At 40.4% G+C, this 22966-nt stretch overlaps 2 protein-coding genes across 5 annotated transcripts in view; one reads left to right on the forward strand and one right to left on the reverse strand.

Moving 5' to 3' along the window:
• The window catches only part of SMCO4 (single-pass membrane protein with coiled-coil domains 4), a 28211-nt gene extending 16160 nt beyond the window's left edge, over nt 1–12051 (forward strand). For all 4 annotated transcript variants that reach the window (XM_040583689.1, XM_040583688.1, XM_040583690.1 and 1 more), the window contains one exon: nt 10971–12051. In XM_040583689.1, coding sequence (XP_040439623.1) covers nt 11102–11281 — 180 coding nt within the window. In that variant the 5' untranslated portion in view covers nt 10971–11101 and the 3' untranslated portion in view covers nt 11282–12051. The remainder of the gene's footprint in view (nt 1–10970) is intronic.
• Nucleotides 12052–19356: 7305 nt separating this feature from the next.
• DEUP1 (deuterosome assembly protein 1) overlaps nt 19357–22966 on the reverse strand; it is a 44614-nt gene continuing 41004 nt past the window's right edge. The window contains exon 14 of the mRNA XM_040583422.1: nt 19357–19527. Within this exon, the coding sequence (XP_040439356.1) occupies nt 19357–19527 (171 nt within the window). The remainder of the gene's footprint in view (nt 19528–22966) is intronic.

Genomic DNA, 22966 nt, shown 5'->3' on the forward strand with positions numbered 1-22966 from the left:
AGGCACTGGTGAGGATCCCGTATGTCATTCAGCATTTTCTAAAATTCTTGAAACACTCCTCACAGCGTTTCAAGGCCTCCACAGAGAGGTGGCTGATCAGACTAGCTAACAAGTTGTCGAGTAAACCAGATCGGGGCAGCAGGCTCAACTGGCAGAGAGACTATGAATCAAAATCTGCAATGTTTTCTCTTTAATGAGATACTCAAATTGATTTAATTTGGCAGGGAGCATACCAAGAAATGATAGCATGGGAAAACTGGTGCTTTGAGGAGCAGTGAGGTGCCCTGCATTAGATCCGAGATCCTACTTCCTGATGTAGTGAAGCACAAACGTGCTGCTTGGTGGAGAGGAGGTCTGTGGTGGCACAGTGTCACTGCTGCACTCTTCTTATCTCAATTACTGTCTTGGAAAATGCAGGGAATACAAACAACGAAGGCGTCTAGGTTAGAAATGGTGATAATGCACGTGCATGTGCAGAACAAGTGGAGTCATCACAGTGAAGGGGAAAGGGAACGTGTGTAGGCAACAGGACTCCTGGCATCCATGCCCAGATCTCCTTGGCACCGCACACATGGGCTTACATGAGCTGATGTTACTTGTATGCCATACCAAGCATTTAATACTAGTTTACCAGTGGTTAGGAATTTGGTTGCATCCATATACTTAGGACTTGCACAAAAAAGATGACTTGGGCAGTGCACGAGCATGACTACCCTTGCAAAAGTTTGGGTCTGTTCAGCAGGGAATGAAGCTGGTATCTTGTGCTAATCTTACTGGGGTTAATGCATGGTTGTAGATCATTGGTGACCCTCTGAGAGCGCTGTGGATATAGCAGATGGCTTTAAAAACAACCCAAGTGGAAGAGGAGGCTGTACAGGAATAAACGAGAAGGGAGAATATAAACACTGCTACAGAGGGGGATGTAATGTTTTGGTCTTGGTAAATGCTTTAAAAGAAGGTCACTTGTACTTTACGGTGGTTGAGCTATGGTACCAGTTAATAGCTGTTTGCCAAATGTTGTAGAGGAACTTTTAAGACATCCTTCTTCAACTGCCAGGGCTTGCTCATAGCAGACTTCGTTACACACATGGCTCCGTAGCATTTGTTTTGCTTCTGAGTTTTTGAGCTGGTGGAAAGTCCTGATGGTTGGACTGTAAATAGGAGCGCATGAATAGGTGGTGCAAGAACCAGTGTTGCAGAACTGATTAGGCAAAACAGGCCTGTGTTTAGAGGGTGGCTTTGGTGGGAAACTCAGACTGTGCAAAACTTTTCTTTCTTTCTGACTCTGTAATTTTATTAAGTCTTAATTAAACTTTCTGCATTTAAATTAGTTTATATTAATGTGACACTGTCTTATTATGTGTATATTGACAGACACTAACAGGGATTTGATCAGCCTAATCCAGCTGTATGTAATTATGTGCCTTCTCCTTACATAATTGCAAACAGAGTCTATCAATCATGGCAGGAAAGCCTGCTGCTTTATTATATTGTGGGATTGTTTAGTGAAATGTAATAAGACTTCAGGTTTAAGCTGGGGAGTAAACAGAATGAGATTTTAATGAGAGCAGTGATAGGAAGAAGAAATTCCCCACCCATCCTGTGTCGCAAGTCTCAGTTCTTATCTTCCCTTCCCCCCCCCCAAAAAAAGGTGTCTGGATTGCATTGTTAACATGTTGATGTTGTGAACGTTTCTGTAATTTGAAAGGAATTTGGGAAGGGTGCAGATTTCTGGCTGCCTGAGAAAGAGATCTAGCCTAAACCTGTGGTGCTGTTCTGATCTAAAGTGGAGGGTTTTATTTCACTTATTGATAACTTGATTACCCAGATCAAATGAGAGCGTGTAGAAGGCAACAGTCGTGGGAATGAAACCTGTCAAACAGCAGCACTGCGTAAGCTCTGAAATACCTGCCCTGCTTGGAAATCAAGTAAGGGAGTAACACAGGCACCCACTTCAACGATTCTATTTGGGTTGATTTCTGTGTGATTTAGTTGCTCTCCGGTGTCATGCTGTCCTCCCCTGGCACGTGTACAGGCAGGGAGAGGCAGGCATGGTGCCAGCAGTCTTTCCTCAGCCTCCTACTGGAAAACTATGTGTGCCAAGAAAAGCTTGAAAAAACAGAACTTCAGACAAGTCCTGAAGGGGGTGAGTTTGCAATCTGAACCCCTCGTTCAGCATGCTCTGGCATTATATCCAGCTTGCTTTAAATCTGTGAATACCTCCAAGTTACTTGATAAAATGTAAGTGCCACTGTCGGTGCAGTGCATTCAGTTTTCCCCTGCAGGGCTGTCTTGGGAGTTTCTGGAGTCCAGGTACGGATCCATCTTGCTTTTGCCTATGGCAGCTATTTCTGTATCAAGCTGGAAGAGGGAGATTTCCCTTGCCCTCTGAAGAAAGGTTGTTTCACAAATAGTTTGAGTCCAGCATATAAAGATTGTCTTGCAGTCAGAAGCTACACGTTGTTTCTAATGTTGTCTTGGTGCTTGGGAGCTGTTCTTTCAGCTTTTCTCTTCTGCTGGTCCCCCTCTCCACTGCGCACACACGTATGCATGCACCCCTGCTGCCCTAGGCTTATCCCTTGCCTTTGTGGTTGGTTTTTGTTTTTTGGTGGTTTTTTTTTTTTTTTAGTTTTAGATTTAGCAATCTGTTCTTGCTGTCGGCATGGATTTTTAGTTTGCCAAGCTTTAGCCTGGACTGAATTTTCAGTGCCAAAGTTTTAATGACAGTAGAATTATAATGAAAAACAGTGACAGTCTCTCAACTCTCCTGTTTGCATTACAAAACTGTAACATCAGGCCTCGGACTTGCTGGCGTTCTGCCTGGCGTGTATCTTGGGGATGTGTCTCAAACACATTTATAGTGATGCTGTCTCATGGAGTGACTGTATTGGGAACCCCGTAGTTTGAACGGGAGAAGTAACAACCAGTACCCATGCTGGATCATAGGAAAAGTGTGTTTCCCATCTAGGCCATCATCTGCCCAGAGGGTGAGTGCTGCTACCCTCTGGTGACAGTTCAGCTTGTGGTGTGGGTTAGCAGCAACTGTCCTGGTCTTGATGGGCTTGTAACCCTGTTGCAGGTGTACTGGAAAACAGAAATGTTATTTTCATGCCAGATTCCTATTGCTGCATCTTCTTGTGGATGCAAAATGTTTGGAATTGGTCTGGGAAAGCAGCACATAAATTTTGAGGAGCTCTGACACCAGTGACTCCTTTATTTTTCTTTATGTATTTAGTGTTGATATTTAGAAACTGACTGAATTTCTGTAAATACACTGGAAAGAGAAATGTTTTGTATCCAAAGGAGTCTTGTCAGGAACAGCTGAGAAAATGACTTCTAAAGAAAAACAGCTGAGCAAACATGTAAGATCAAGTCATGTGCTAGGTGTTGTGGTTTACTGCATTTATGCACAAGATCATCTGTTGCTATATAGATGGAGAATGGCAAGCTCTTCTTTTACAGCCTCCCCTAGGAATTGAATTCATGCAATAACAGAAATTACGTGTGTGTTTTTTATGTGTTTTCAGTAAACAATAGTTGTATTTCTTCATTGGATTGCCTGTTACAAAAGTTGGCTTGATGCTGGTTCTTTTATCTACAAAGAAAAATACAGTTTATTTATCCACCTGTTCATGGACCAAGAAGACTTGCCTTTTTATTTATTTTGTTCTGTTTCTTTGCTGCATTCAGGGCAGATAGGACTGCACTGCAATGCTGTATGCGCCAAAAATACCATCACCTCATCTCTGTTTAACAATGCCTTCCCAGATGCAGAGATCCGTGGCTTTTTGTTTCTAATACAGATTACTCGCTATATCCAAGCCCTCAGAATTGTGAAAATCGTATTGAAATAGCTTTCTGCTTTGGCGGCCTTGTTCTGTCTGACTTTCTGGCAGCATTCAGTGCTGGCTTTCATTTTCCAAATGCTGAGAGTAGTTTGGAGACTCTCAAAGCTACATTTACAGTAAATGTGATGTTGCAGTCATGATGGGTCAATTCAGATTTAGGTCTGTAATTTGGAAAAAAAGCCACCACCCCTCACTAAAAAATAATGTTAAACTGACTTCAAGCAGAATCTTAATAGTTCCATATTGTTATGTGTGTAATAAAAGCTTTTACCCTTGAAAACAGGTTTGGTTTGATTTGCTAATTATAATTTCTTGCTACAGTCAAATAGACTGAGGTAAATTTTTATGATATTAAGAATTGGCCTCATGCTGTAACATGAAAATCCATTTTTCACAGAACAAAAAAAAAATTCACTTAATGCTTTTCTTCATTTTTAGCACACTGAAATCGTGACAGGTAGTATCACTGAATCAGAAGATCTCAGATTTGGCATTTCAGGCATTATCTTCAGCTGTGCATCGATTCTGCTGTGTAACTTCTGTTTAAAAGTAACAAGTTGGGTGACCCAGAGCATTTGACAGTTCAGAAGCTGTTCGTGTGGCTGTTCTGCACAGTCCTTGCTGCCTTTGCTTGCTCTTGTTCCCTTAGGGGGATGGCTTGTACAAATGAAAAGTTTCTTTTTTAAGCAGATGACAATCATTTCTCTGTTGCACAGAGTTGTGTTTCAGTACCAAAAAGGAACTGTCCTGCAACTGGAATATTTGCTTCATCATGGGGCTGATTTTATGTTGCTGAAAGTGGGTTGGCTGGGGAAGATGCAACTGGGATTAAATTGTTTTGTTAATCCTCTGGGCAGGCTTGCTCTTTAGGGTTCGGCTTTCTTAGTCAAACTGGCAAATCTCTGCTCTATCCATGTATGTCACCCACACAAGTGAACATTTTGCTCCTTTAGAGCCTGTCAAATAATGAAGATTATTTTTTTTAAACTCTCATTTTACATGTAGCGTTTAAAAAGGAGTGTAATAATTTTACTTGAATGTGATGGAAATAGTGTTGGACAAGCAGCTGCATAAAAACAGTTACAATCAAGTTTTTTTTTGTTTTAAATCTTTTTTTAAAAGCTCCCTCCTTGGAGCTGGGTTTGCAAGGCATTAGGTGTGTGATGTCAGACGCAAACACAGGAGCAGGGTTAGCTTCTGTCTCAGTGTGGGAGTTGGGTGTGAACCTGTCAAAGTGCTCTTGCAAAGCCTACCCAGGTGGCAGCCACCCGAAGGGATGAAGGTGTTCTTCAGAGTTGTTATTTTTCTCTCTTACGCTTGCCAAAACTGAAACACAAGGCAAAAAACAAGGGACAGTGCTGGACCTGGATGGATGGAAAGTCTGCGTCTGGAATGGATGTCTCTGGAGACCCCATCTAGAGCTTGGTGCACAAATATTCCTGTTTGTAAATCTCTCCCAAGCTCCTGCTGAAATGCTTTTTTAAATTCCCATTTAGCTGCATTTCTAAGCTGGCCAAATCATCTTCGAAATTTTGTGACCTTGCTGATGCCACTGTAGCAATGGACATACCTTAGAGCTGCAGGAAAGAAAATTCCCCATCCAAAATGTGGTATTTCACCTTGAGGTATCAGTTACAGAGTAACGATAAAACAACATAAATCTGTGTTCCATGGGGTCGGCTGAAACAAGTCTTGGCCTTTATTAAATAGTGCCCAGGGTTTTGTGCAACAGCATTACGTGCAGTTCAATCATATATTAAAAAATCCCAAAACATTTGCATGGTTTCAAAGGTAGGAAATAATGTGTATCTGTTGCGTAGACCTCACTTTAATTAAGGGTAGAAGTAAGAATGATATTACTTCAGCCAGCTTGTCAGTGCTGGTCTCCCTATGCTGGCTGGGGCAGCACGTCAGGTTTCCTTCTGCATCGTCAGGAGCTGCCATTTCCTTGTGGTGGTCACTGGTTCAGCGGCAGTGAAGATGAAGTTGCGAAGGTAAGGGAGGATTAAAGCCTCATGTGTGGGAGAGCCTGCACAGCTGCTCCTGGCTGCCCAGAGCCGCTGTGTCCATCCTGCTGGGACCAGGCAAGCACGGTGCTCTGTGCCGTGGCCTGGGGTTTTGGCAGCACTGCAGGGAATGATCCTGGTTCACTGGTGGGAAGGCCGGGGAGTGCTCCTGTTTTAACAACCACACAGTGCTGAGCAGAGGTTCCCTACTAGCCAGGCTTCCTCTTGCCCCTGGGTCCTCACCACCTCCTCATTTCATCTCAGATTTGACTCTTCTTCAGCCTCCATACAGCAGCTCTGCATGCAGTACCCTAAAATAATCAGCCCAGTAGCAAAACCTAATGGGGTTTAGTTTCTCTTGACTCTGCTGATGTGTCCTGATGATTGGGAACCACTGGTTTGGGGGCTCAAGTAATCTGAAAGGTATTGTCAGCATAGGTGTCTTGTGTCCTTTTCCCTACTGCTGGTAGGCAAATTGAATACAGTATGTCCTGACTGCTGTTTTGTTGTTTGGTTTTGTTTTTAATGTCTCAGTAACATTATCCGTGGCCCTAGGTGAAAATTTAAATGATACAAATTAATTCTTGTCAGATTGTTTGTTTGAATTTCAAGATGTTTTGCTGTTGCAGAAATGTTACAGTGTCAGTAGCCAAGATCATGAAGCCAGGTTAATCTAAATTGGCTTGCAAACACTTGTAATTTTGGGTTCGGAGAAAAATTACTCAGTTTAACTTGGCTAATACATTCATGCTGTAAGGTTGGTGATAATAAGTTCTTTAGACATCTAGACGTGCGGTTACACCAAGTGCCGATAAACCAAATCTTTTGTGCATGTGTTGCATGGAGAAGGAGATGCAGAATTGCAATACTCGGAAAGTGCTGGGGTAGCCGGAGTCAAGGCTGCTGTTCCTGGCTCCCAGGAATAGCCATGTGTGGTGTGAGGAGCTTTTAATTGCAGATTACTAATGGTCAGGATTAATTTTACAAAAAAGAGGAGACGCAGGACTGCCACAAAGTCAGGCTGGAAGACTGTTGATACGTTTTGAAGGATACCAGTCCCCACAAGTTCCTACTGGTACAAAATGATCCCTGCTTAACCGTAGCTGACTTGCTTTAAGATGCTGGCAAATGCTTCAGCATTGGTATGAGTGACTTCATCAAGTCTGCTGATTTATGCTTTGGGTTTTGAGGTTAGCTCTGCAAAAACAGTTCAGAGTAACTTAACCGAGAAGGTAGAATGAAGAGCACTTTATATATAAAAAGCAATTTGGATGGTGGGCAAGGAGGAATGTAATTGCTGTAGACGTCAAGCCAGGGTACTAAGTTTGTGAACTTTTATTATGCTGAAGAATGAAGTTTTTAGATTTGTCTTCAGTAGCTTGAACTTTTCAAGCAGAACAAAACATTTAAACCTTAGCTTTTTTCAGTGTCAGAGTGAAGAGGTGAGCTCTGTGAAATGGGTGTTTTAAACAAATATGCCAAGTCAACCCTCATTTTCTTGACTTGGCAGCTGAGATGGTTTCTTTCTAGCCAGCAGATTCCCACTTCTGGGGGATACTTTGCTGTAGTGAACTTAAAAATAATCTCATCACCCCATGCTAGTTTGTCCTTCTGATAACGACTTGCCTTGAGATGTTTTAAATGGGCAGTGCTAACTGGAGTGTTAATTACACCCATCCTAATGCTATGTTATTTCCTTCCCCTCTTTGAGTTCAGCCTTCCCAGCGCATGAGCAGGGTGAGCCGGCTGAAGGACGTAGCTCCGTAACGTGAGACAATTTGTTTTCACGGGCCGTGCACCCCTTGGGGAACGAGATCTTGACGTTGTGATGCCGGCCATGCACTGACTTGCTGTACTTCATATGTCTGTTTAGTCCTTTCCGTAATTGTCAGTAGTCACCTGCCTGCAGTGAAGCCTGTGGGTGGCTGGTAAGAGGTTTGGTGGTGGAAAGGGATAGCTGTGGCACTCCTTTCTGCTCGCACACCATGGGCTGTAGAATTTCATCTTGTGCAACTGAGCACTGTTTTTTGAAGTGCTGTTTCATACCAGCATGAACACAGCAGCATGCACAACATCCCAGACCTTTCCTGGGGGCGAGTGTTGTCTCTTGCAGCAACTGTCTAATACTGGCAGTCGTGTCTAGGCCCCTAGCGGCAGCGGGAGCCTGGCAGCTACTTGCTGCCTCTGTTTTATGGTTCGGTTAAGATGAACCCTAAGGCTCATCTTTCTGAAAACTGTGGGCCAGTTTCTGTGCAAGTCCATCTCTGCCAGTAGCAAAGCTGAGTAACCCAATCTACTGGACACATATTTGGAGATTGATGCCAGATTCCCAAACTGGGGAGCATCAGCTTGCAATTCAAGTGGCGCTGACATTTGCGGGAAGGCTTTCTGTTCTAAGCCGTCAGATGTTAGCTAGTGTATGTAATTAACTTGGTATAATTTTGCTTCAGAATGAAATATTCATTCAAATGAGACTTAAAACCCCATCCTGATGTTTTTAATGTCTGTGTAGCAAGTGATGCTGTGTAGAGCAAGGCATACATTTATTGTAAGAGAGATTGGTTTCATGGCAACTCCTGTTTGTTACTATGGTACACAGAAAGTCCCAAAAGCTTTTACTGCCCATCACTTCTTGGGTCTTGTGAGTTATCTGGATACAAAACCTACTGACGCACATTAACAGTGGAGACAGAAAATAATACGAAAATACTAGGGCCTGAAATGCCTTGGTTTCATATTATCCCAAACAGCAAATGTAAAACTTTATTTTGCATAGTCATTTTTCCAGAGTATGGTAATAAAGCTTGTAACCAGAGCAGGAAGAGATTTCTTTTACCCCTGAGGAAATTCAAGAGTTAGAGAAGTGAGAAACAACAAAACCAAGCCAGAAACCCGTAGTTTGCGGAATATGGAATACCAAGGTCTCTGTCCTGAATCAATAAGAGAGTTGAGGATTTGCTGAGGAGGAGTTGGGAAGTTTAGAAGTGAAGCAGCCCCTTTGGATTAAAAGGCTGGAACAGTGTGCTGGGTGTAGTTGCTCCATCCATTCCCTGTTTACCTCCCTGTAATGAAGTTCACTGACCACTTCTGGTCTCTCTACATCTGATATATACTTTGGTTTTAATGCTGCAGCTTGTAGAAGGAAATGGTTCTTTGTGAGACTTGAGCTTCATTGTTTCTTCTTTTGAAAACCATCCCAAGCACCAAAATTTTCCTTTTGTGCTTTGTCAAAACCCAAATGAAGTGTCTGCCTCAGAATGCACGTTGAATTTGCAAAGTTTTTGATCAGAAGAAACAACTGCTTGAAATGTCTGTGTGCAGGGGATGCAGAATTGGTGAATCCAGCTGAACACTGAGATTCTGTCATGCTTGACGGGGTGGGTTGGTTGTTTGTTTGGTTTGGTGGTGTGTGTTTTTTTTTTTTTTCTTATTGTGTGCAGGAAGGACCATGTAAAGACAGAAATACTGACCCATTCATTTACTGTTGGTTTCCCAGTGCCACATGGTTGCTCTTACAGTCTGGTCACTTCCATAATTTCAAGTTAGCAGAGTTATTGCCTATTTTACCCTACTTGATGCAGTATCTCACCAACCTCATTGGCTGGATGAAATTCACAGCAGGCAGGTTGCTGCTGTTGTTGAGAAAGGATGAAAACTCCTTTGTAGTTGCACATAATCTACAGGTGAGGATTCTTGTTCTGTACATGAGCATTTTAGTTTGTTTTTGCTTCTGTGGTCAGGCTGACAAATAAGGTTGAGTGCTAACACCAAGAGAAAGCATCCCACTTTCAGTGAAAACCTCTTTATTAAAAAAAAAAAAGTAGTTGTGAGACAACTTGTAGCATTGACCAGAGATGATACATCAAGAAGAAAGTGAACTGAGCCAGCTTTGCAGCTTTGCTTGTTGACACGTGCTCTTCACCTACAGCAGCATGCTAAATCATCTTTATATTTTGATATAAAGAAGAGGGAAAGAAAAGAGGGGGTTATGTTAACCCACTAATTTCTACATACATGTATGTTAGAGAGCAATGGAAAAACATCAGTTTATCATTCACTTTTGACACCACTCGGTATTTGACACCAGTAATTGTTACCCTCCAAATTTGTGTTTAGATACATCTGGCTTGTATCTAGCTATTGTGCTGCTGCAGAAATGGGGGACATGACAAGGAGGAGTAGAGCCAGACAGTTGGCACCCTCCCTCCCCCGTCACAGTCAGTGAATTACACAGCTGTAGGCAGCTTAGGGGCAAAAAACCTTAGGGTATGGAAATATTAAGCACCTACTAATTCTCCTTATTTCTCTCCTCAGGCTTTCATATTGTGCGGTGGTTTTGTTAATCTCACTTTCTAGATACTTCTGCTTTTAAAAATTGGTCTGGTAGATGCTGCAGAGCAACTACCTTATTAATGACTGCTTGTCTACACCAGTGATTTGTAAGCGGGCTGGTTATCGCTTGGGTTCTTTTTCTTATAAAAATGATAGCTGTAATAAGAGCGACAGCACTGAGTCATGTTATGATTTAGACTTTGTTCTATGGCAGCAAAACCAGAAGTGTTAAGCAGCTCTTTCCCCACATTTCTTCCTGTTCGAATATTCTTTATTCTAATGAATAACTGGCGTGGATGATAAAAGCTTAATGCTTTTCCTTACGGCAGGGTGCGTGCTTTGCTTGCCCTTCCTCGTTCTGCAGGTTTGTGGGAGCCACGGACCTTCAGCTGGGAGCCTGCTGCTGTTACAGGGAGGGGCAGCTGGTACTCTTCTGTTGACACAAGAATAATTCATATTATTTTCGTTAAGTCTTTAGCTGTGTTATCTTGTTTGCCTTGGAGGATAAAACGTCTGGTGCTGGGCTTTGCTTCTGGCTTAACAGAGTGCAAGTTCAGTGCTCTTGGACAAACACACACACCGTGATGAACTGCCGTAGTTTTTATGGGGAAAGTGTTATTGATGAGCTGAGCGAGTGCACTGTGATTCCGTTCCCTTGAAATTGCTGCACAGGTACTGGTGCCTGTTGGATAAAAGATTTCCCAAGTGGAGCTGCAAATGGTTTTAATAACTGAAATATGTGTAGAACTTGCTCAAAAGAATTGTTTTTTTCCTTCTCTTGCAGTTTCTTGCACAGCCAACCACCTGAAGGAGAAGGAATTCTTCAACCCCTTGTTTCAAAAGATCTGGGACTATTTTCTGCTATTCAGCTCCCTTGTTCCCCCATTTTGGCAAACAAAAGATCCTAAGAGGAGAATGAGGCAGCTAAGAGGAAAACCCAAAAAAGAGACCTCCAAAGATAAAAAGGAGAGAAAACAGGCGATGCAAGAGGCTCGGCAACAAATCACCACAGTGGTGCTTCCCACCCTGGCTGTTGTAGTACTGCTGATTGTTGTTTTTGTTTATGTAGCAACTCGTCCAAATACAACTGAATGATGCAGCTTTGCAGACTTCCTAGCTTTGGGGTATTACTGATTTTTATCAAGAGCCAAAAGGAACTCTCTGCCACTCTTTCAGTACTTTACAAAGGAACTTGCTGGTATTTTCAGTCTTTCTCTTGGTTAGGGTCCTGCAGATTCTCTTTAGGAATGTAACATAAAACGTATTGCTGAATGTGCCAGTACGTTTTATGGTTCAGTTCATGTGCCTTTCAGACTTTTAAAATGGTGTTTTTCTTAAATCTGTTTGAAGCTATATATTGTAAAAGGAAATCTTGTTCTGCTATAAATTTGTAAAAAATCTGCTTTCAGCTTTTATCACTGTTATAATGTTGCTCCCATGAGCTCTTGTATGTCTTATTTCAGAACTTCCAAAGAAGTACATTTCTTCTTTGTACTTAATGTCATATGAAGTGCTTTGATTCATAAAGGATATATTTATTTTTTGAATAAAAGAGAGAAGTCTTACTTGGAATCTTCAAATTATTTTGCAAAAAATGTGACTTATTGTGAAAGCCTACGTTGTGTAATATTTTTTTCATTAAACGCTATATAGTTCACTCAAAAAGAACTTCTTGTTGCTGTGAGATGCCAACGTGCAAAGTGAATACTTCAGGATCTGCTGGAAGGAGTCTTACAGAAGTTGGGAAGGGAGATTCTACCAGTTTATGGTGAAATAACAAACTGCATAAACACAGATAGTTGTTTATCTGAATGTTAAATATTTAAATCTCTGTAAGTGGCAATAAAAAGGTGATTTTGGATACAGCCCTTGATTTTTTTAATTTTTTTTTTTTTTAAGAAAGGAAAAGTGCCATGAGTATAACATTGGTCTCTAACCTGTTTGCTGAAGTGAGCTGCTGTCCTTGTGACACCCCCCTTCTCCCCCTCACTTAAAGCAAGCTGTGAGCACAGCTCTGCCAGTTTTATTCTAGGAAATCAAGCAATAAATTCTGATCAAAATACTTCAATAATACTGTATTCTTCCACAGGCCTTTCTCATCCAAATATTTTAAGGCACTCAGTAAGTAGTAACCTTCCAGAAGACTTGGGGGGGGGGAGGGGAATTTGAGAATTCTTGACTGCTGCTTAAATACAGGCCAGGCAAGGAAGAATGTGGTGGTGCAGTGCAGTGAAGCACAGCAAGAAGTACTTCTGTGCCAAAAGTCAAAGACCCCTCGAATCTTTGCTTCGCGTGCTGTCTTGTGGCACAGGGATGGTCCCAGTGAACTCGATGGGACTGTTCATACACGTGCCATTGAAAGTCTGCTTCCTGCAGGAACCTCCCGTGCGCTCCTGTGCAGAATGGTACTGCCAGCCACAGCTGTCTAGCAAAAAGCCAATTTAGGCAAGGAAATGCAATTCCTGCAGCCTTCGCCCTAAGGTGTGTCCTTCCCCGTGGGGCGAGGCTATAGCCAGCTATGAACAAACCCAGTTCAGAACAAGACAGGGACCCAAGGATGCTGAGGTGGCCGCAGCTCATGACACTTGCTGTGCCACTGCTGTCAGTAGTGCCTAGAATTAAACTGGCCCTGCAGACTAAGATGTTTTTGAAACACAGAATTTGCTAAAAGGAAGTTTGGATGAACTGTTCGGCTGTGTTCCTGCCTGCCTGCCCCACCCCTGGCATCATAGTTGGGATATATGCAAATAGACTGCACAGACAAGATGGTCATGGTGGTATGCCCAGAAGAGTGTTTACTCACCGGGTGACCAGCGGGAGGTCAGCGGTGGAGCTCCTGTGCTCCCCGAGCCGTGCACTGAGACTGAAAACTACCTGTGCTTTGGTACTCAGAGCCGCTGCCTTCGACTGCGGAGATCTGAAATGATGCCTCTATAAAAGCAATCGCTTAGTCTGTCTCATCCCCCAGCTGCTTCTGGTCTCCTAGGCACAAAATCCTTTTTGTCCTGTTTTTATTTTATCCTCAGCCAGGGATGGCTGCCATGGAGCTCTGATGGTTTGCCCCTTTTTGAAGGGTGTTCAGCGTGAATAAAGTTAGTGCCCGAGGAAGTGAACATAAGTGTGTGTAGTTTAAATGTGTGTCTTCTGCAGAATTCCTGGGCATCTTGAATGGAAGCAAAATTTCTGCTAACTTTTTCCATAGATACCTCATCATCATCTTTCTCTTCCGTAGATTTTTAACCAAGGTTTTCCTGTCCCTGCTCATTCTGTGGTACTTTCTGATGACTCTAACAAAGTCCGTGTGACTTCTCCATCTCTGGGTAGCAGGTTTATTTCAGTCCCTTCACCTGCAGGGCTTTTTTGTCAGCCCAAGCAATAATTCTATAATTCGGAGAGCCTTCCTTGAAACTGTTCACAGTCCTTATGTGATTTTTACCACCCTTCATTTTCTGCAAGAGTTGAGTCTGTGACATATAAGACCAATTAACAGCTGATAACCACTACATAGGTAAAAAGTCAGTTGGGTTACGTAATATTTAAGATTATTCTCTAATGAGATGTTTCATTTCTGCTGCTTTTTCTTATGCCCTCTCTGTCTCTTGTCATCTGCAAATTCTTCAAGTCAGAATAATAATCTTTTTGGAGCCAAATGTTTCTTAATATGAACCTATAGCTTAATGCTAATAAGAGACATTGTGTATTTCATTTCCCTGAAATGTGCAATTTTACTGAGTGCTAATTGAGAGGAAAATAGTGTTACACATTCTGAATTGTTCCTTATGCAGAAGCTAGAATTGATTTCACAGTTTGACTCTTAAAAAAATAAAAGAATATATTTTTCTCTAGTAAACAAGTCAGATTCTGACATTTTCTACCAAATTCCCTATTACTAGTATTGGGTGTGAGAATGCACATTTGGGAAAATGGTACGAAGCCTCTGTAGACAGAAACTGTCAAAAATCACTGGGAAATAATCGGGAAGTAAATTTATGGCAGTTGCCCAAATGTCAACTCCTGTGAACTTCTCAGCCAAAGGTGTAACTGTGTCTCTGGTTTTAGAATTGTATGTATTACTCAGACTGTCAGTTGCCTTCAAAAATGTTTTAGAAACAGGGTTTCAAACCTTTTCCCAGCATACAGTAGCTTGTGGGCAAAATTGAATGATTTATTACAAGCATTTTACCAGAAAACTCACGCTGAGATACTTCTTCAGCAGCGTCTTATGATAGGGTTTCCAAGAGTGCTCATTATCAGGTGAAGTCATTAAAAACCTGCCATTGCCTTCTGATAAATCAAGTTATGGAAGCCATTTTTTAAAACTGATTTTTCAAAGCATAAATCAAATCCAAGCCAAATACTTAAAGATCAAGGTTTGAATAGAGCTCTATAAATGTCTTTGAAGTTCTAACAAAATAAAGGAATCGTGTGAATTATTCTTGCAATGGGTGAATGCCCGTCCGTGTTATACACAGCCCCAGCTCCCCAAAACCAAGTGAGAGAAGCCAGTGAAGCTGCCCGTGGTCTGAAGGAAGAACTACAAATTCTCAGAGCTCAGAAAAATTTGCTCTTGGTTTTCTGTTTCAATCCATCTCCAAGAAAACGTTTACTTATTCACATTCTGATGTTCAGAAAACAGCACTTTTAAATACGTACGGCAGAGAACATGCACTGTTCTTTTTTTCAGACTGTTTCTGTTTGCTGTCTGGCTGGGTATGTGTACAGGTTTGAACGCTCCTGTAGCTCTGGAAGATGTGAACTGGAGCCTGCACTGTGATTTGCTGGTTTGGACCTGCAACAGAGAGATGTTTTCTTACCAGAATTTCTTACCAGGGCAGGTAGTTCCAGTTCACACACCGTGCACCAGCAAAGTCCTGATATCCACATCCCAGCCGAGTGTCTTCATCATTCATCATCACTGCCCACGGAGCTGTTAGCTGATGTCTTCTGTGCGCCACCTTCACTTGGTTGAAAAGTTTGAACCAAAAAAATATCTTGTTGCAGTGCTAATGTAGGATTACCAAGGGCCAGGACTTCTGTAGGATTTCTTGCTCCATCTGGGATAGCACAAGGATTCATATCAAGTAAAGTAAATCCTACATCTGTCACAGGAAATTGAGTGCCAGGATGGTTTAGGCAAGCAAACATGGTCTCGTCAGGTACCTGGGCAAACACATTTTTGATAATCTGTTTCAAAGCCCCTAGCAGTTTGGTTAACAGTAGATTAGAGGAACAAAGTGATCAGTTTGTTGGTTTAGGAAGGGATGCTGGAGCACAGTGTATCAGTGCGGAGGGGCGTTGCTCAATCCACTAGTGGAAACATAGATGCAGTACCTTACATTGCAGCCTATTTATGGTTTGAGGGTGTCCGTGGGATTAAATAGTAACTCCAACACTGTGAACTTTGAGACCTGCACCCTGCGGTGAGGAAAAAACAACACACAGTTCCCACATTGGTTTGGCCAATTCAAGTGAGCTCTGCTATGAACAATCTTTAACATAGCATTTTCTCAGCAGACCGCTGTGTCTGAGAATAAAAGAAACCTTCCCTAGCACAAGGCAGTTGGTGTAAAATCTGGTGGATAGCTATTTTGCATACAATTAAATGGAAAAAAAAAAAGTGATTGTGAATGATATCATTGGCTATTGTAGGTTGTAAAGCCCGATGGGAATGTAATCCCATTATCCATATGATACAGGCCAAGGACTTCCCCCACCCCCACCCCCACCCCGTGCCCACTGCTTCCTTCCAGCTGTTTGATCTCTGCGTGACCCATGGGCAGAAAGCAGCAGGTCTGGATGCAGTTCAGCACATACCTGAGCTGTCTGTGTAAATAAAACGCTGATGACTGGTACGACATACCATAGATGTAAAATCACCTGGGCCTCATCTTATTAAGCAGTCTCTGTTGATGACTTCTTTCTCATTCCCACTGGTGGTGGTTAGTCCAGTTTTGAATTATTAAGTGGCGGCAGGCTTGATTCTGTGCGCTATTGTACCACTGTTAAGTTAGGAATTATAATCAGTTATAACACGATAAAGCCAGAACTGTGAGGCTGGGGGGTTAGACGTTTTCTGTAGTATCTGTCAAAGCAGAGATTTGTTAGCCTTTGACTGGGTAAGCTAAAGCCATTGTTGAAGTCTACCCATTGGAAAAGCAAGAAAGCTGTGCCTGTGATTTTTCATAGCGTTTGTCCATTTTTGTGTTCATTTGGCACTGTGTTTTGCTGCTACTGTTTGCATTCCTCTCTGCATGGTTCAGAGTCCTCACTGCCTGACACTCTCCCATTCTTTTACTCCTGCATTTCCCATACAAAAAAGAAGACAGTAAGAAATGGTAGGAATAAAATGCACTAAATACCCAACTGTCACGTGAGCCACTTCTAAATGTTTCTGTTCAGATGCTGTTGTTTCCCTGACAGCACCATCAAAGTTCTGGGAAGTGAATTAGACACAATGGTCTGGCAGCTCTTATGCCACCAACTATTTCAAAATTGTATCTCGATGAAACACGTTGGCAACTGTGTGAACATGACCTCTGTTTTTCTTCAGTGGAAAAAGCTGGTGGCAGCCTGAACCATTGTTCTTTTTATTTAAAACAAGTCTTTCAACTGGGAGCCAAAAAAAATCCTTTTCTGTAAAGCTTTGAAAAATCATAAAAGAAGTCCAGCAGCTTACAACAATTTTCCATTGTCCAGGTAATCACAAAGTAGAATAGAAATTTTCTGTATGTTTTGGGTAATCTGTAGCTCTTGACCATTGCACCTTGTCCTGTCAAATGAACTTAGAATTAATAATACTTTTTTTTTTTTTTCATTTTTATAGGTGCTTTCAGATATTTATAGCCTTGGACCCTTCTGATTATTCATTTTTTGACAATATACATGCATCTCCAGTCCCGGTTCATAAGGTATATAATTTCTCAGTCTTTATTATTTCTGCTGTCCATCATAATTTAAGTTTTCCAAGTAACTTGAAATGCGGTACATGTTGTACAAACTATTTTTGGCACAACATCAGGAATATGTATCTTCCTTCAGAAACCTCTCACCAGTTCAGTCAAATTTCTCCCTACTTATTTCTGGTATTCAGAACCAGCAGTGTGGCTCCCACTGTACTCTGGCAGCAATGGGCTCGATTAAATTGGGGATTGTCAGATGGACAACTTTTGCTGATTTTGGCTAGCAAGGAGAACCGTGACCTTTCAGGTAAGTATGTGTTAAAAAAATGGCACTTTGATCCATACTGTCTCAGTACATTTGTGGCATAATATGCTCTGAGCAGGAAGCAACAGTAAACAAGTAGGCTGTTCAGACACAGGTACTTTGCAGCTTTGAGTGCTTTTCACGGGGCGTATATCATATGGTGTTACACAAAAGCCAGGCTGAAACTCACTCTGTTATTTCATTGGCCAAAGTTAATAAATAGCTTGACCAGATCTTACAAAGCTTTAGAAAAAAAATCTTAATCATTTTTTGATAATTTCATTCATTTATTCTGTATCATCACACAGACCTGTATCATGAGAGGGATCCTCAGGCCTGGACTGGACTCAGACACATTTGTTTCTTTGAAGATCTGGAGCATACTGTCTTGTTGAATGTTTAAATCTTGCAGTGGTAAAAAAATCTGGCTAACTGAATAATATCCCATATTTTTTTTCTTTTGCCCTTCTGAAAGTCAACATTTTGCTGTCTTTTTGCTTCTACAGCTCTTTCCCAGCTTAAAATTTAGCTTCATTTCCAGAGGTTCCTAAATTTCTTCATTAGTTCTTTTAAAATTCCCAGATGCATCTCCCCTTAAGTTGAGGATGTACATATATTTAGTTTGTTCTGATGTCCTTCCATTATCTTTTCATTCAGTCCTTGTTCCTCCAGCTGAGTCTAGTAATTTTCCTGAATTTTCCTGTAAAAGGTTCTTTGATGGCCTCATTTTCACTACTCATTTTATTGCAAACCAAGCCAAACTGGTATTTAAAATCTTGGTATTTTGTGTAAGTGAGATGTAGTGTATTTTGTCTTAATGGAAATATAGCTTCCAAAAACAATTTACATTTTTGCTATGGTCTTGAATATTAATTAGACTTCTTTTATTCACAAACTGGAGCTGTTTGGCAGTCTAGTATTATTTTTATCCAGATTTTTCCAGGAAGTTGGCAACAGTATATGCTGGAAAGCAGTTCTTCAGTATCTCTTTCACTGAAATTGGTGGTTCATCAACACTGTCTGTAATTTCTGTTTCGCTTGCACAGCAATAGAATTCAGTATGAATTGCAAATAAAAGGAATCTCAACATTATGCAGTTTTTCAGCACATGAAGTTGAATTAACTCTGCTGAGTTTTATAATGGATCCTCTGTTGTGGAAAAATATAAAGAATTTAGGCCCTTACCTAGGACTGATCACAAGCTGTCTGAAGTTAAAGGTTCTTTACCTTGCTCCAATGCAGCTAAAGTATGAGCCAACATAGTATCAAAACATCAATACCAAAACAGATGCTTTTGAAGACAGGATTTAAAAATTGCAGATTATTAATGTAACACACATAAAGCACCTGAGATCAGGCTCTGCCCCACCTGAAGTGTATAGGTCTGGTAAAAGGGGCAATATGGGTGGTTTCAAAATAGGTGCTTTCTCTATTTGTGTTCCTTTCACAGACTTGCATGGCTTAGAATGTAAGAAAGAAAGAGCTCAAATGTTCTCATTTCAAGAGTCCCAAGGGCTATTTCTATAGCCAAGATTAACCAGAGCATAGATAAGCTCTTTGTGCGAGGAGCTATGACATGGCTAAAGGCCCCTATTATTCCTGTTCTGTGCAATCTAGAGAATTTCTCTCAGCTGATTATGTTTTCAAGGGAATAATTCCACTTATTAGCCCCCTGTACATCACAGAATTGAAAGTACATCACTAAAATAGACAGGTTGGTTTTGCATAGTTAAATTGTGTGCAGCACAGACTCTGTTACAGCATTGTAAAAAAAATTATTTTGTAATATAGTCATGTTACAATATACCTAAATCTGAAGGGTAATGATTATCTTATTGAATCCTTGGTGTTAAAAATACATGCTATTGGCAATATGCCTAAATACATTAAGCAGCTGGTTGCAGATTTTAGTTCTAAGAAACTCATGGGTGATTACTTGGTTTTATTTTCTTAATTGTGTAACTGGCTTAAGTATGCCTGCTTTGCTGTATCCTGGCATATTTTTTTAGAGTATTTTCAGAATGTCTTTGCAGTTCTTCAAGGTACAAATTTAAACGTTCTTCAAACTGTCTTGTATGTTTCTCTTCCTCTTGAAGGAACTTTTCTGTTGTTGCAAGGAAGGACATCTCAGGGAAAGACTGAGCAATCAATAGAAAATCATGGTTAGTAAAAACCAGCAAGTACTATGTGTTTGCATTATCAAATTTTAGATTTGAAAAACATCTTAACCTGTAGCAGCTAATAACACTATGATGCTTTATATCTCTCCAAGAAAACATGAATTTGGGCACACATTTTTAAAGGCATTCAGATGCCTAAATGACATAATGTGAACCTGATCTTTAAATACCTGTGATATTCACAGCATTAGGATGTAGATTTCTCATTAAAACTTTAAATATCCCAATAGACAGAGCTAAGCTGCTTCAGAACCTCAAAAATCTTTGGATCAGCTAGAGGTTATGTTAGTCACTTGTATGATTTAAACAAGGACAGAAGACAATAATCTGGTTTTTGGAATTACAGAATATAACTAGTGTTGGATACTGCTGATTGCCTAGTATAATTTTAGCTGTCTGCTTCTGTGATATGATGCTTTCTGAGGAAAGCAAGAAAACCTATGCTCATTTCTGTACTATCAACTTCAAGCCCTGACATTGTGGAGAACGTACTAAATTTTATTTGCTGCAAGTAGTTCACTGAAAAATCTTCTTCCCATTTAACAAGTGTTTAGTAGACTGAGACATAAACCATTCCAAAATCGGTCTTAAAATGGTTGTCATGGGATGTGGAGTTGTATAAAGTAAAGGACATAAGCGAGTCTCTGCTGGAACAAGCTCTAAATTTTTAAGCAGCAATTTTTGTTAATTCTTTTGCTAATACTTAAGATGCATTCATTGGAATGTCTTTATTAAAAGAAAGAAAATTTTTTTCTTTGCCTAAAGATATTATGCTTGTTTAAATAAATTCCATGTTTATTTTTATAAATACAATTTTATGACATGAATTTTTGAGTCGACTGAGAAAAAGAACTTAGTATAGAAGCTGTAATACTGAGTAAGAGAAAGATAATTTTCTGTCTTTATATGATCATATATTGAGAAAGATGATTGACATTTACTATCTTAATTAAACCATATGTTAAATAGTTTTAATAACTGATTGAGTTATTAGCCTAGAATCTCTGGTTTTGTTTTTCCTAGAATGTAAAAAGGAGAGTTAATCTGTCAGTACATCAAATAGGAATGGCTTCAAATGATTTAAATATTCAAATGTTTTGTGGAAAAGGCCAATTCTATTACACCTGTAGATTTTTATTCTCGGCTCCATTGTATCAGAATGGGGTATTCTCTATTTCCACGGCAACTAGAGACAGATTTGGTCTTTACTTTCAGCATGGTTTAAAACTGCCCTTTAGCATCTTTTCAGGCCAAAAGATACTAAATAGGGGAATGCTTTAAAACACTATTATTTTCAAACTCTGCAGCAGACCTTGAGATGAAATTTAGAGATTTTCTATAGGAAACCCCTTTTCTTTTCAAAGTACAATAAGTAACCAATAGCTGGAAATAAATTCTGAATATGATACCATCATTCTAGAGTGAGACAGGCTTCCTGATACAAAGGCCTCCTTAAATGAAATTCACAGATAAAGCAGAATCTTCCTTTTCTCAGTCCCTCCAGATCAGTGTTTTAACAGGGCAGGGAAGAAAAAATGATTTATTTTGCCATGTATGAATAAGGAATCCAAAGGTCACTTCATGACACAACACTCTTCTATCAATCCCTGCACTAGCAGGGATAAGACAGAATGTTCATCTTCCAAAGTTTGAGAAACTCTGGAGAGAGATCACCTGCCTTCTGGTTCTCCTCATAAATACATGCATGATTTCCCATCAGTAAATCATTTTTTTCATGTGAAGAGTTGTTCCTGAGATTTTGACTGCCACGGCTACATGCCCATTTATTCCTTCATGGGCTAGATCACAGATATATCTCCTTGTGACATTTGGATTCAATAATAGAGTTGGCAGTACTATTATGAAGTATTTGAAGATGACTTTTGTATTATGAAGAAGACTGGATCTGGAGGCTTTAACTTAAAGAATCACCATGTATTTAGCCTATGAATACCAGTTCTGAAATCACTGATTCAACAATAAGCAAATAAAATACTTCCAGTGAGAAGTATAAGAAACTGAGAAAATGTGAATCTGAATATGAATTTAATAAGTCTCATCACCTAGAGAAAAAATGTCACATCAGGCTTTTCCATATGGACAGCTGATTTACACGAGTGCTATTCTTCAGAAATGTTATATCAAGTTATGAGAGATTGTCAGAGATTCATTATAACAATGTTTACAATTGCTGACTTGCCATTAAAAATATACTGGCCTTACGATCAAGCTGTCTTCCTAAAATGCTAGTGTCCTTTGCTTCAACTGGTGCTTACTTTGCAGTGTTTTTTCTTCAAATACACTGTAAACTCCAAATGAGACTTTTCTAAATTTCCTCAGAGTTGAAAGAAGAATGTTTATCACTTAGAATAAGCAGATCATGTTCCCTACATCTTACCTGAGGGTCAGACGTCACTATCATTTTAGATAGGTCCCTAATGCACTGGTTTTATGCACTCTGAGAGAAGGTTGTATTTCAACAGATCTAAAAGGCAACATTTCTTGTTAGCAACTAAGCTTTGCTTTCCAAGCCTCTGGTCTGTTCTTTCACTATGTTCTTTATTGTCTTTACGTTCAGTGCCTGAGGAAGAACTATCATAAAGAAACTGCTTCAATCCATGTCTCAGATGAGATTCATGGTCCCTAGTTTTGAATTTCTTCTCCTCAGATAACACTTAGATCTTTTAGTTTTCTAACTGAGCTGGATAGAAACAGGTTCATTGGTAAGCTTTCAACCTAATTTGTTTGGGTAGTTAAGAAACAAGGACTCTACTTTTTCATTTCTACAGTGTTAGCTGAGCCCATATTTCTTCGGTGTATAGCAGTAATGAGAACCACTTTCTTGCCTCATCATTTACTGGAAATGAGGGAGTGTACCTGATAAAGATGCATATTTCCACATATGAAACGTGCTAAATATGTCTTCCCCTTAAGCAAGAACTTCCCAAAGTGTTCATGAATTAACTCAATTGCTGGGGTGAAGCACTTCAGGAAGCTAGGTCTATTCTCTCTCACAGACTGCCTAATTAATTTGCCTAGAGTTAATCTCTTTCTTGTCCCATGAGCTGTACCAGCATTCTTGGATGCATCTTCAACAGGGCAGCAAGAAAGCTTTAACACTTGGGGTATTTTAACATTTAGTGGTCAAATCCTAGTGTGTTAAAGTCTTCTCATGTTTAGCCCCTTCTGCTTTCCAGGAAAGTTCTTGTAACACCAAGACTAAAAATTGGCCTGGCTATTTTCAGTCTCGCTGTGATTAAATCTGGGGGCTCTTGGGAGTCGTTTCCTCTAACCCTACACTGCAATACATCGTAGGCAGTATGCACAGATGCCTGTCTTCAGCGTGCTTCTGCTCATATATGAAGATCAAAATTGGCATGCCTAGGAAATTGCCAAG

Source organism: Falco naumanni, chromosome 2 (genome assembly GCF_017639655.2).
Source record: "Falco naumanni isolate bFalNau1 chromosome 2, bFalNau1.pat, whole genome shotgun sequence".
In the NCBI taxonomy this organism is placed as follows: domain Eukaryota; kingdom Metazoa; phylum Chordata; class Aves; order Falconiformes; family Falconidae; genus Falco; species Falco naumanni.